The 15,356-nt window shown below is 42.3% G+C and overlaps 1 protein-coding gene across 4 annotated transcripts in view; it reads right to left on the bottom strand.

Moving 5' to 3' along the window:
- Window positions 1–15,144, bottom strand: part of GOLIM4 (golgi integral membrane protein 4) — an 80,982-nt gene extending 65,838 nt beyond the window's left edge. For all 4 annotated transcript variants that reach the window (XM_043594958.1, XM_043594959.1, XM_043594960.1 and 1 more), the window contains exon 1: window positions 14,486–15,144. In XM_043594958.1, coding sequence (XP_043450893.1) covers window positions 14,486–14,672 — 187 coding nt within the window. In that variant the 5' untranslated portion in view covers window positions 14,673–15,144. The remainder of the gene's footprint in view (window positions 1–14,485) is intronic.
- Window positions 15,145–15,356: the final 212 nt, after the last annotated feature.

The following is a 15,356-nucleotide window of genomic DNA, read 5'->3' as shown; positions in this document are numbered from 1 at the left end:
TTCTACATCTGGAAGCTAAAAAGCACAGCTGGAGAGTCATTTGAGTGGTGAGATTCAAACCCCTGCCCCCGCACCCCCCTCCTCCCCCCACCGTGGGGTCAAGGTGAAGCTACAGATGCTATCAGGAGGTGACAGCCTCTGGTGAAAGCAGAATCCCAGTGTGAGCTTAAGCTCAGTCTACACCCCAGGATGCAGAAGAGTCTAAAAAAGAATTATCCTAAGGTAAGGGTCAGCCTAAGACCCTAATTTTGGATCAATGACAATGTGCCAGAGATAGATAGAAAGGGTAACGTAGACAAGTATATCACATATCACTCTTATTGCCCTGGGTGGGACCCAGTCTCCATGAAGCCTGCTTGGATCCTCCAGGGTATGTAAGGTCCAAAAACAAAAAAGGTAATGCGCCAAAGACAACGGAGAAAGCTGCAAGGGTGAAGCAGGAAGCAGCGGCTTGAGCAGCTATCAGTACCTTCTGTGGACAAGAAGATGGGGAGAGGTGGGGAGTGGTGAAGCTGGAATTTATCCTGTCAGTTCAGATTAACAATGAACACTAGAGGTCATGTCACCCTCAGGCAGCACCAGATGATCTAGGAACACATAAGCCTAGGCTCAAGGGATAGGAATGGTTGCTTATCATTCAGAGGAACCTGTAGGACAAGTAGTTAATCAGCACTAATGAAAGCTCTTGCATACAGAACAAAAATACTTCTCAGATTCCAAGTCTCTGGAGATGGAACAGACCTCTAGGGGACCAGATGAAGTGGCGTCATAAGTTATTTAGTAACATCTGCTAACATGACCTCACGGGCCTCCAATCAACAGTGTCTACCTCCTCAGATCTCTGTCCCAGTTTTGTCCTTAGAAACCCTCACTTGCAAGCAATCTGCGAGTTCCAAACTTCTGTCTGGGCATTAGCTCCCCATTCTCCTGAGTGATGCCACACCAGTAAATAGCCTATCTTCCTTCACTGCAAAAGCCCAGTGTCAGTTTGTACTGGCTTGCCATGCATCAGTTGGACAAACTCTCATTGTTTCCGTTACGGTGGTAGGTCGACTCCAAGGAGACTAGTTCTCATGTCCAGGTGAGTCATCATCTGGGAATATTCTGAACTTTTTGGCAGCATCTAAAAAGGATAGAGTTCCCTCTAAGGAGGTAAAGTCAGAAACCGTTTTGTGAATATTGTTAGAATCTCATTTCAATTCCAGGGTGAGGGAACCTTGGAAACCGAGGATAACTAAAAGCCCTGAATTAGGATTCAAACAATTTGAGCATTAACCCCAAGCGTGTCATCGTCATGCTGTGTGACTTCTGTTTCCTCACATTTAAAATGGTAATAACATAGAATATTGCTTTTCTCTATATCATTGGGCTCCTCCAGGACCAAATGGTATCATGAATATAAAGTAATTTGGAAGGTATAAATTTCTCATGTAATTGCAAGGCATTTTTTATTATTTACTAAGTAATTACTAGTGAATTCTAGGAATGCAATTTATTAAATACCATTTAAATCCCTAATAAGGAATCTCAAATTTGAGAGGGGTGGAGTGGGTTAGGGCTTTAGGGAAATAGCAGTGAGCACTGACCACCCCATTACAAATTCAGCCATTTTCTAGAGGATTCATCGGGTAGGACCAACGGAGCTCAAATTCCAAGATGGACTAGAAAGGACCTCAGAAGAAGGAATTTGCCCTAAAGCAGTGGTTCTTAACCTTTTTTAGGTCACTGATGCTTTGAGGATCTGATAAAAGCTATGACTTCTGTCTTAGAAAAAGGCACATATACAGAATGGACATATATTTTCAGAAAGTTGCAGGACCCCCATGGATCCCATATTGCAAATGCCACCCTTAAAGAGAGGGTCACAGATGAGACACAAAATATGGCCTTAGGAATGAATTGTTGCTGGGTAGGAGGCAGTTGTGAAAACAGCTGGAGGCCTACAATAAAACAAAACAGTCTTTCTTTAAAGGCTCAGCCTGTACTCCAAGTATTGCTACTATGGGATCCTTCGATGAAGACTTCTTGGGGTTTAAATAAGGAGTCTGACATGCACACACAAAAGCATCATTCTAGCTAACTAGGTTAGTAGATACTGCTTCCTTGGACAGTCTCACAGCAGAGTGCACCCTCTAGCTTAATCTAAATGGATGTTAATCAACCAACGGAGAAAAAGATATATGAGAAAAACAAAACAAAACAATATGCAACCCTAAGAACCACACTGCACATGTTAGTACTACATCGTAGAATATGTAGTGAATTTTTCACACTTTGGTTTTTGGAACATAGAACAAAGACCACATATCATGAGGACTTAACAGTATGCATGTGGATATCACAAAGGAAAAGAAGTCCATGGCAACCCAGAATTGACAGTGGGTATCACGGCAGCAATCTAGTACCCACATTGATAGCAATGGGGCAGGAAGAGTCATGGATTCCACAGAAAGTCAACAGCAACTTTTCACTGGCAAGAAAGAACTGTCCTTGATTCTTGAATGGAACATGGCTTCATATTTTGACAAGACATTCTCTACTCACTTCCTAATCCAATCTCTTAGAGAATATAACGGAAGGCAAATGGAAACTAGAAATATTTATCTTGTATTTCTAATAGCTAAAATATGTTAAGAAGGGTGAGGTCATACTATGAATTTTGGAATGATTGTTCAGGAAACATTATTTAATGACTTTTTCATAAAATGCTACAGTCTATTGTTATTTTTTTAATATTACGGAAGAATAATCTTATATTTCAATCTTTACACTTGACTTCCAAAGTAGAGACCAACGAACGAGTTGAAATCACTAATCATGCAGTTAATGTTCTTTCTTTAAATCAAACGTATTTATCTTTCTAAGACCATAAAACTCACTCCTCAAAAATTTATCTTCTGATTACCCAGTAACAAGGTTTTCGTCAAAGACTGCAGTCTATAAAAGCAGAAGGAACAATCAGAAGTAAAAATATATGAACAAACACACTGCACTGCCTTCCTACGTACCTGCCAAAGAAATACAGTCAATTGTAGGAGTGAAAACATTACACATATTGTCAATGGATTTTGAAACTCCTCAAGGACATGAGCCTTCCACTCTGCGATTTCCCTCGGCAGCTTACTAGCTGGGTTTACATTTCAGAGAGTCACCTGCAACTCTTTTAATTTCAACCATTACAGGTCAAATGGTTTAAACACGAGAGTTTCTCTCCACAGTGCCATGATTTCAAATGCCACTTCCTGCTAATATACTTCAAATTAAATAATAAATCACATTTAAATATGTAGTAATGCATTTTTACAAAAGTATTATGTTGGATAATCCAAGAAAGTAATTCAGAGCAGTGCCTGCTACATAGCAAGTGCTCAGTGACTTTTCGTTTATGATGAATTGGTAATGATACTGCCAACAATGACAACAATGACATTCTCACCTGGTAGGCAGCTGCTTAAGGGGACCCTAATGACCCCCACTTTCTGTTATTCATGTCTTCATAAGCCCCTTCCCTTGCACATGGACTGAACTTAGTGATTCAAGTTTAATGAACAGAACATGGCAGAAGTGATGGGTTATCACTTTCAAGGTTGAGGTTATTAAAATATTTTCACTTTCATCTTAGGTTCTTGCACATTCTTTAGTTCTCCCTTGGATCTCTTGCCCTGGGGGAAACCAGCTTTCATTTTTTTTTTAAGTTCCACAGTGGAACTGCAGAAAGTCCTATGGAAAGGCCCAGATGAGCAAGATTAAAAGCGGATCTTCTGAGGCCTGCCAATGATCACATTAGTGAATTCTGAAGCAGATCCTTCAACCCCAGTTAATTTCTGAGATGACTACAACCCTGGTCAACAGCTTTACTGCAACATCATGAGATATCTTTAAAAAAATCATCCAACTAAGCCCAGATTCCTTTCCTATAGTAACTGTGAGAATACATTTTTTGTTCTAAGCCAATTCAGTTTGCGGATAATTTGCTATGCAACAGGATAACCGATACAGATTTTGGAGGTAGGGTGCTGCGATAACAAAAATCTGAAAGGTGGGAACAGCTTCAGAACTGTGTGATGGGACTTAAGAGCATGAGTCAACATGTAAAGTGCTTTAAACATACTATTCACAGAATTTTGGACTTTGAAGAGACTGCTAGGAAGGGCGTAAATAAAAATGAGAAAATTTTCTTGGAAATTGTAAATTATGTAGTGGTGGAAAGTGTAACAATACCCACACTTATATATAGTTACATGACCTGTATGTGGTCACTTGCAGTTGTATGAGAAATAAAAAATGTGCCGCACGAACTGGGTAACTTAGCTGTGGAGATTTCCCAGCAAAGTGCCGGAGATGCTACCTGGTTTCTTCTTAGAGTAAACTGGGAGATGATAAATTGAGGGAAGGACCACTAAACCAAAAGAAGGCTTTGAAAATTGATGGTTTTCAAACCACTTGATGGTTCTGAAAATTCTCAGCATCTCTGGACAGCAAACAATACTAACACTAAGAAACAGCTCCCACACAAAGATTAATTCCAAGGAACTGCCAGGGAAAAAAAAATGGTCTAAAGATGAGACAGAGAGGCACCTGAGTGGCTCAGTTGGTTAAGCATCTGACTTCAGCTCAGGTCATGATCTCAAGGTTCGTGAGTTCAAACCCCACATCAAGCTTTGTGCTGATAGTGCAGAGCCTACTTCGGATCCTCTGCCTCTGACAGATCCTCTCTCTCTCTGCCCCTCCCCTACTCACACACTCTCTCAAAAATACACATTTAAAAAATAAAAATAAAATAAAGATGAGACAGAGAGTGTGGCTTCAGAAATTCCTGTTAAGACCTTGGAAATGTAGCCTCCTAATGAGCTTTTCAGTTGTACCACAGGGTCTCTTAAAAGCTTAAGACCGTGACTCAGCGATCCTTTCAGCAGGCCTTTGGAAAGTTAAAGGGCACTGCCTATCCCTTGTCTCAGCAGAAGCCCAAGGTAAGGAAAGATTTATCTCTAAGAAATACGGGGGTATGATCTTTGTCTAACTGAGTAAACCCTAACGAGTTTCAAAGGGGACTGACAAAAGCTTTAAGAGGATTTTATCAGCAGAAACTCTGCCATTTTAGAATGAAAGGAACAGACTGTGCTAAATGAAAAACCGCCATAAATCCCCCAAATCCTACCGGCAGGAAGCAGGCTGAGAAAACAACTGCAAGGCTTCTGGGTGGCTCAGCTGGTTGACTGTCCAATTCCGGCTCAGGTCATGATCTCACTTGTTAGTGAATTCAACACCCACATCGGGCTTGCTGCTGTCAGCTCAGAGCCCACTTCAGATCCTCTGTTCCCCTTTCTCTCAGCCACTCCCCCACTTGTGGTCTCTCTCAAAAATAAACATTAAAAACATTAAAAACTTCAGCTGCAAAACACGTGCCACCTTTCATAAGAAGGGAAAGATGACTCAGAGAGGGGAGCCAATAGCCCAAGGAGTAGAATGAAGAGCCATGGAGAATTATCCCCAACTCTGGAAACTTCGTCAAGAAACTTCTGCTTAGCAGGATTTCAGAACTGCTATGGACCAGTGACTCTTACCTACCACAAATCTTATTCTTTTTTGACCAAGAACATGCAGGTATCTTATGCCTGCATCATTGCTGTATGTTGGTTGTGTTGAGGTCAGATATCCTGACTCCATAGTTTCACAGATCTACAGATGATGAGGAACTATATTTGAGGAACTATACCTGAGGAGCCCCACTCACGCCCAGGTCAAATGTAGATGACTTCTGGATTTAGAGCTGATGCTCACCTATACAGTGAAGACCATTTATTTTTCATCTTTTAATGAAAATGATGCCTGACATCAGTGCAAATTAACATGTTTTATAGCATCAAACCTTTAAAAAGGATATAAAATCCTTTTAAGAATTCATGTGTGTTAACAGATTGAGAGATTAATAGATTATAGATTTAATCTCACTGATGTAAAACTAAATAAATGCTAACCAAATACAGAAGCAACAGCTATCCAATTTTAATCTGTTTAGAATATTTATTTCATAGCATCATAGCTGGTGTTGACACCATACAATGTCAAAGCTCTCTTAAATATCTTGATTTACACATTTTTGTTGTTGTTTATAACAAAGTTCCACTTAAAGAAGGGATTTAAATGGCATGTGAAATGGGAAATGAAATGTTCAGCTCTCCTAAAATGATTATATATTTTTCTTAAACTCACTCTCAACAGAAACAGTGTCATTCAAATGTTCCATAATGCCTTATCCTTCAGAATGACAGCCCGTTTTTTACTTTTCTATTCACAGTCTATCATATTGTGACATTTTATATATGAAAAACAGTTAAGGCATTATTTTTAAAAATGTCATACTATTTTAAAGAGCAATTTATTTCATGCCCACATCCCTCCAGGCTATTAGTGAGGTTTATTAGCAAAAGCCAATATAACTGGCGTGTCCTCTGGATAGGCACCCACTGGCCAAGAAAAACAAAGAACACAAATATGCCATTCAGAAATACATAGCATTGTTTAAAAATAGCAACGCCCATTTCTGCTGGAACTGAGAAGAGTGTGCTGGTCTCCAGTGACAGGAGAGCACGGTAGGGGAATGCTATGTTGTACTGGAAGTCAGAACACAGGACACGTGGGCTTAGCTTGAGATACATGATAAATGATTCACCTGCTTCAAGACTGTTTTCTTAACTGTAAAATTCAATGTCTGTATCTGAGTCAATCGGTTAATGCAGCCCTGAACTACAGACACTCAGGTACTCAAACATGACTTCTTACTTTATGTATGCAAAACCTGTATAGGCACTTTGGGTTGACAAATTTCACATTTTCCCCTAAAACAAACTTACAAATTTACTACCTTGTAAATGAAAAATATGATTTACATGGCATTAATGGACAGTGACTGTAAAATTTAAACATAATAATATGAAAAAACAATTATTAGATTCTAGCTATCAAACTGTTGGTTGTCCTAGTCTGCTCTCTTTGAGAAAAACAAATGGGTAACTATATCTATGAGAGAGATTCTAGCATGAAACTGAGAGTTTCTTTTTTTATTTTTATTTTTTTTTAAATTTTTTTTTTCAACGTTTATTTATTTTTGGGACAGAGAGAGACAGAGCTTGAACGGGGGAGGGGCAGAGAGAGAGGGAGACACAGAATCGGAAACAGGCTCCAGGCTCTGAGCCATCAGCCCAGAGCCCGACGCGGGGCTCGAACTCCCGGACCGCGAGATCGTGACCTGGCTGAAGTCGGACGCTTAACCGACTGCGCCACCCAGGCGCCCCGAAACTGAGAGTTTCTACTTGACTTGTCAAGAAAACACTGAAAGCAAATTCAAAAGAATCTGAGGTCTTTATTATACGATTCAACATTATTTAATGCAGCATCTGGATACTACCTAAAATCAACTCCAAATCAACCAAAATTCCTTTCTGTAACAGCAGCAAATGTCCTACACTCTGGAAATGCTGCATCAAATAATCACACTGGTATTTCTGATTCTAAATTTTATCTTGACTCTTCATGTGACAACCCACCTAACCTACTTTCTCAAAACCATTAATATTGTCATGAGAAACACTAAAATAATTTTGAGGGCAATGGAGTACTGTGGAAAGAACACGGCTGGGAAGTTGCGTTAGGGTTCAAAGCTCAGTTTCATTAGATTTGACCTTGACACTAGCAAGTTAACTAACCCCTTGAGCCTCAGATTGCTCACTTACATTAAAGTGCTCATGTCACTGTTAAGTAAGAAAATGCATGTAACGTGCGTAGCACAGCACCTGAACAGGTAGACATTCCACAGATGTTATGTATTTTAAAAAATTTTAATTTCTTCAAATAAATTTTCAAAATTCTATCAAAATAAATTCACTTTATTTTTAAAGGTTTTTTTTAAAGTTTGTTTATTTATTTATTTATTTATTTATTTATTTATTGAGAGAGCAAGAGAGAGAGAGAGAGCAAGCGAGCGGGAGAGGGGCACAGAGAGGGAGAATCCCAGACAGGCTCCACGCTGTCAGCACAGAGCTCGATGCAGGGCTCAAACTCACAAATTGTGAGATCACAACCTGAGCTAAAACCAAGAGTCAGATGACACTTAACTGACTGAGCTATCCAGGCGCCCCAAAATAAATTCACTTTAAATAACAGTGCTCATGGGGCGCCTGGGTGGCGCAGTCGGTTAGGCGTCCGACTTCAGCCAGGTCACGATCTCGCGGTCCGTGAGTTCGAGCCCCGCGTCAGGCTCTGGGCTGATGGCTCAGAGCCTGGAGCCTGTTTCAGATTCTGTGTCTCCCTCTCTCTCTGCCCCTCCCCCGTTCATGCTCTGTCTCTCTCTGTCCCCCCCAAAAAAAAAATAAATGGGCGTTGAAAAAAAAAAATTAAATAAATAAATAAATAAATAAATAACAGTGCTCAAAAGGAAGATATAGTTTGCCACTTTTCTCTTCCAGTAAAGTTGTATTACATATAACTTTGACTTCCAAAGCTACAAAAGTCACAAAGCACTGACTGGCAAAAGTAGCAAAAAATATTCTGTCCTCAATGATAAAATAAAAACACTTACTTGTCAAAATGAAAAACAACAATTCTTAGTTGTTACCATGTAAAGCATACTCAGGTCTTTTCTTCCCCACCCCCCCCCCAAAAAAAAAAAAAAAAAAAAAGTACAGTAGAAAATACAGAGTGAGACTGTCTTAAGTCAAGTAAAAGTTTCAGCCAAGTTGGGCAAATAGCTCTGACAAAAGCCACATTTAGGCCATAACTAATAACGCTATTACCTGCTAGATGTAAACAGTGAGCAAAATAAAAAGCAGCTCAATGCTAACCCAGCAACAGTAGTCCCGGCCACCTAATAAATGCAATAGTAATGTGCTCCAGGATCCCTGCTAGTCATTTCAGATGTATTATTTATAATCTACACAAGCGTGCAAGTTAGACATTGTTATTCCCAATTAAACATGACGAAACTGAAGTCCAGAGGCGTCACTTGCTTGTTCAAGGTCTCTACCTGTGAACACCAGAGTTGTATTCAAACAGCACCTGATGCCAAAACCAATCGCCCTTCACTAGTCCCTCTTTCTTTCTTTTTAGGACATAAACATGTGAGCAAGAATATTCCTCAACGCTTTGAAAAGTCATAAACTGATAGCACTCCCCTTTCTTCTCTCTGCCTTCTTCTAGTTTCTCTCAAACCCACTGCACGTCGATTCCCCAACTCCAAGTCACTGATTCCTTAGGTCTCTGAAACCTGTCTTGTGTTCCAGCCCTAGAAGTAACCGGCCTTGGTATGACAGGAGAGAATAAAGAAGTCAGGTAAAACTTCCAATCTATATGGGACTTAAACTAAAGGCTCACAAATAATGAGAAATTGCTTATATAGTCAACCAATATGGACGTGTTCCAATTTGCAGGGATGACTAAGGCAGACATAAAGTGTAGACTCCTACAATACAAACTTATGCAAATCATATACATATATAACAGAATGCTTAATTGAAATAGATTTTCAAAAAGTAGCTAAAAGCTTTCATCTTTTATTCAGGGAATGCATTTTTTTTAATGTTTATTTTTATTTTGAGAGTGAGCAGGGGAAGGGCTGAAAGAGAGGGAGAGAGAAAATTCCAAGCAGGCGCCTCAATGTCAGCACAGAGCCCAACACTGAGCTCGAACTCATGAACTGTGAGATCAGAACCTGAGCCAAAATCAAGAGGTGGATGTTTATCCGACTGAGTCACCTAGGCGCCCCATCAGGGAATGCATTTTAAGGCAGGATTTTACATACACATAAAAACTACTGACCTTAAAGAGTATTTCATTCTGCTCTATTTTTTTAAATGGAAATGTTCATTTAATAAACAGTATCTCGTTGATGTTGATGAAACCCAACTTAGCACTTAAAAATGAGTATACCTAACTACACACAACCCACACTTGTGGGTCTAAATTATTGAGTTCTGGGAACCGCTCAATAATTGTTGGTTAAAAAAAAAAAAAAAAAAAGATAGCAAGACTTGAAACCCAAGTGCTGTGACTCCTCAACCTGTATCTACCAGACTTCACTGCCCACCACATAATAAGCACACTCGTAAGCAGACAGGAAACACCACAAAGATGTAGACCTACTATCTTCTGAGTGCCAGGCACCAGGCACTGGAGATGAAATAATAAATAAAGACTGGGCCTGAGCTGAAGAAGACTTTTATCCTTTTTTAAGCGGATTCAGGGTAGGCTGAAAACAAAGAAGTTACCAGTTCCAATGTGATCTGTTCACGCTCAGGCTAGCAAGCCATCCTGTGTTAAGAGAACACAATGCAAGAAACAACTAACTTGAATAAAAATATGAGCCTTAGAAGCACCACATTTTTACTTTAAATAGTTGTGATATACTCATCTGGAACAGGAGAACAGGAAACATTATATAAACCTTTTCTTGATGATTTCCTGCCATCACTGCAATAATGTAACACAGTGTTTCGGGAATGAGGGCTATTTGCCCCTATTTTTAAAAAAGTTAAATAGTTCTATCTCTATCCCAGATCCTATTGCACAAGGTTATTTCCTACCACTAGGAGTTACACCTTCTTCTTATCTGATATGACACAGAAGGGAGTTAATCAGTAACCCTACTTTAATTTCCTAAGTTTAAATTGTCAGTGAAGGTCCCTTCTCCAGAGGAAAGTACTTGGATTTATGTTCGTTTACCGGTTTCCTTTGATGTCCAGTCAGGTACAATAAAAGGAGGTAGTTAATTATGAAAACAGATTTTGCCAATTTGAACACTTTTACCCATGACAAACCTGGAGAGGAGAAATGAAATATCCTACCTCAAACAGGGACCATGATGATAATAACAGATCATCTTTAATGAGCAGTACCTACTATGTGCCAAGTATGTCCTAGGAGCTTAACAGGATTCATTACTTTATCCTCACATTATCCCGATGAAGTAGGTCATTCTAATCTCCACTGCATAAGAAAAATGAGGGCCAAGTTCACACAGAAAGTTGCAGGGTTAGTATCTGAATCACATGCTCTGGGTAAAAGCAACAACAAAACTTTATGGCCAGAAAAGTAAAGTAATGTGTGATACAGCTCAGTTTTAAGATTATAGGGATGTGGGTGGCTCATCCCTATAAGTTTTGATAAGTAATGTGTGATACAGCTCAGTTTTAAAGATTATAGGGATGTGGGGGCACCTGGGTGGCTCAGTCGGTTGAGCGTCCAACTTCGGCTCAAGTCATGATCTCACGGTGTATCTGCACTGGGCTCTGCACTGTTAAGTGTACAGCCTGCTTGGGATTCTCTCTCTCCCTCCCTCTCTGCCTCTCCCCCATTCAGCCTCACAGGCACTCACGCTTTCTCTCTCTCAAAGATAAATAAACTTAAAAAAAAAAAAAAGATAATAGGGCTGTGGTTCCCAACCCTGGCTGCATATTGTAATCACCTGGGGAGAACGACATAGGGGTTTCACTCCCACAGACTGTGGTTTAGTTGGTCTGAGAGCTGCCCACGTGATTCTAATGGGCAGTCAGAGCTAAGAACCACTGTGTATGGACACGGAGAATGGGGCATGGCCCACCTGAAAGCAGTTTTTTTTTTAAAAAAATGTAAGAGGTTAAGTAAACATTGTGCTGGTCAAAGGTTGTTAACTGCTGCCTCTGCCACCAATATGTAACCTCTGCCCCACTGCTCAAGGTAATTGATGTGTGGTGTAAGTGGGAGATAGATAAGCAAATAGATACATAGGCCGGCAGACTTGGACATTTGTTTTTACCCGAGAGGAGGTAGCCTAGTCTTGGAACTTTCCCCAGGTCGCCCCTCACCATCTCCTATTTAAGGAACTGGTCTACTACAAAATGTACTTAGAGTCAGACATAACCTACTTTCAAAATAATCTCTGGAGTACAACCCATTCTTAAACTGAAGATGACCTAAATATGCTCACTTAACAAATGTATACCTTCAGATTATAGGGCCAAACTACTTAAACATTTCAAGAGTCATTTTTTTTTTTTTTAAAGAGGCCACTCATAATTAACTCTGATCTTAATCCACTCCAGGTCAAGAGATCTCACTTAACTAAACAAGTTCTGAGAATGGAGAGACTAACGCCCTCAAAACAAATCTATGCAGGTGGTACAACAGAGCGCTGCTGAGTGAAATGTCATTTGTCATTGGGGAAGCAAAAGATGCTAACATCAGAAAACCTTCATTAAATGACCTGCAGATGTGAAATCCAAAATAAACGCTATAGGAGTCAATCATGTGGCCTGCCTGGGAAATAATGCTTCAGGGATGATCATATTGTAATTGTTCCAGCACCACAATTCAAGAGGAAATGGCAAAAGGGTACATTAAGAAATAGACTTTAAAGCTACTCAAACTAGCTACATTTTTTCATCTCCTACTGCAAAACAAATGTTGTATATTTGAATGGCCTTGTATCACCACTTACCACCACTCTCCTTCACAACTTTCACCAAAAGGCAGCCAATAAAAGGAGAAAAGAAATTGAGATTGATTTTCAAAACTAACTACTGCAAATACAGGCCATGACTCAGAAATCAGGGCCTCAGTCAATCAGTTCCAGCTTTGGCTGTGAAGGTAAATGCTCTCCTTGGGCTTGGGCGAAATGTTTGGTTACTTTGTTTTGTTTTGTTTTGTTTTGTTTTGTTTCAAAAAGCAGAGACAGGGAAGTGAAGGCCGAGAGGGCAGACAAAAATGCATGGGATTAACTTTCTCACTACTGTTCAGAATAATTTCCTTTGTTGACTGAATAAATATATATTGATCCCCTCATGAGCGTCAGGCACCGTGCACTGCTGAGGAGGTATTGGTTAACTTGACAGTGTATGTTCACATTGGTCTCCTAAGCTAAGAGACCAAGGTAACAACCTCATAAAATCCACCACACATGCCCCTTCCAGCCACATGTGTGAAAATCCAGTCCTGCCCTTGTAGTATTAGATCACAAATTTCCCCCTTTGTCTAACTGCGCTGAACTTCACAGGAAGCCACTGATGTCTTCTAAGTAAATACATCAATATCCAGAATTCATACACCAACAATAAGTCATGGGTAAATACCAACAAGTTTAAAGAAATATTTTCTTAGCCCAAGTCTGCACCAAAACAGGTTTTCCTTTTGAGCCAAACCTAGCTCACATATTTTCACTGCCTGTGGCTATGCAGCTTCAGTAAGCTAAAAATAATTCCTTTTCTTCTAAGTTGGGAAGAGAAAATAAGACCAAGCAATCAGCTGCATGTCCTTTTCTCTCGTTTCAATTTTTTTTTTACTAGAAAACACTCAAAATAGCTGAAGCCACGAAAAGGCATCTGTTTCATATTTATATACACATACACTGACAGAAACATCCATCCAGCTTATATTTTCCCAGTAATACGAAATTAGCTATATTTGCATCATCAGCAAAGACTGTCAACATTTCACTGCTCACAGCTTTCTACTATTATTTTCTGCTTGGGGAGAGGACTACATAAGTATTGAAAACTACACACAAGTACAAGTAAAAGCTTTCAAAAAGTATATTCAGGATGACTATGCTCTAAGGCCACACATCGCGCTTACTTTGCAGTCATGCATCATTTATGTTTCTGAAATTTACATTAAAGGAGATTCTAAAATAGAAGGGTAGAAACTTTAAATCTTTCTGCAGGTCTTGCTCAAGTTGTGTTTACTGTATCTGATAAACTGAAAAATTCTATTTCTCTCCTTGGACTTCTCAAGGCTAACTGTAAAGTACCACCTCCCACCCCCCCCCACCCCCAACACACACGCCTACCTATCTCTGTATTAAACTAAAAGTTTCGCAGGAAGACAAACTTTTTCCCTCCAAAACATATCTGGGGGATGGTGAACAGCGGCAGTGTGGACTTTTCCAATACCTCCAACATCTCTAAAGTCACCCTATTAAATTAATAGAAACCACCAGGTTCCATTCTACTGGGCCTTTAGTTGGGCTGCTAGGTCATGGCTAAATTTGCCTTGAAAAAACAACATGGTTTGGGAAATCACCGCCAAACTGCATGTCTTAGACTACTGACAAGGGCAACTGCAAAGCAAATACCCACAAACCAGGACCGTGCCTCTCCGGGATGGGCTGGCAGACACGGAGGAAGGGCTATTGGTCGGTCTGCCCGGACTCCAGCTGGGCCACTGACAAGGACTGGGGTAAAGCGCTCAGTGTGCGCCGGCCCATCCAACGCCCAGCGGGACCAGCCTCTGAGCGACCAATTTCAAACGTAACCGCCGGAGGAAGCGGGAGGATGGGGATGTCATCTCCCTTGACACTTTGAGGACCCGGGCGGCCCTGCAGGGCTCAACTCTGAGGTCCGTGATGGTCAGCGGTGGCACCCGCAGGGCCAACGTTTCCCCAAAGCCACTTTTCCAGCCGGGGCGGGAGGCGCGGGGCGAAGTTAGCCACCGGCCGCGCGCGTCCCGTTAACCGTACCTTGCAACTGGGCAGAAAGGGACTCCTGGTGCTGCTGGTACTTGAGCGCCACCGCCTCGGCTTTCCGCAGCTGCGTCTGCAGCTCGTAGTAGAGCATCGCGCCGTAGAGAAAGCCGAACACCACGGTCAGCAGCAGCAGCGTCTGGAAAATCCGCTTTTGCTTTCGGGAGCACATCCCGTTTCCCATAGTCCCGCCTGGACCCCGCGCCGCGGCCGCCCCCGCCGCCGCCGTCCCTTCCTCCCCTCTGCGGGAGCGAGCGTCTCAGCAGCGGCCGCCGCAGGAGGTGGCCGGACGCAGCATGAGGAGGAGACGCGAGACACAAAAGCGGGGCCCGAGGGGAAGTGGCGCCCGCTCAGCCCCCGCGCGCCGTGGGGCGCGCAGCCATCGACGCCGCCTGGGCAGCGGCCGCCAAACTTTTGCGAGGCTGGCTCTCCGCGAGTGCCCGGGCCCGGCGAGGGGCCCTCCGCATACTTCCGAGCGGACCGTGCCCGCGCCGGTCCCCAGATGCCGCCTGCCTTTTTTCCTCCTCCCCACTTTTTGGCTCGGCTGCCCCCGGCGGCGCTCGGAGTCCCGCCCCGGCCGCTCCCCGCCCCCTCGCGGCGGCTCCCGCTGCGCGACTTTGTTGCCACCAAAAGGAGGGGGTACGCTCCCAACAAAAGGACGCGGCTCCAGGCGGCGCCTCCGCGCGCGGCCCGCCGGAGTCGGTGGATGGGCGGGGGCCGGCTGGCCCCTCTGGGTTTGGGGGGACGGCGGGCCGGTGTCACTGACCGGGCTGCCCAACCTCGGCCGCCGCCGCCTCCCACCCAACTTACGTGTCACCCACGGCCCCGCTATTCTGGCCAACGGGATTCCGGGAGGAAGTCCCACTCG

Source organism: Prionailurus bengalensis, chromosome C2, assembly GCF_016509475.1.
Source record: "Prionailurus bengalensis isolate Pbe53 chromosome C2, Fcat_Pben_1.1_paternal_pri, whole genome shotgun sequence".
Classification (NCBI taxonomy): Eukaryota; Metazoa; Chordata; class Mammalia; order Carnivora; family Felidae; genus Prionailurus; species Prionailurus bengalensis.
The sequence above is the reverse complement of the archived record's forward strand: the minus strand, read 5'-3'. Positions and strand labels throughout refer to the sequence as shown.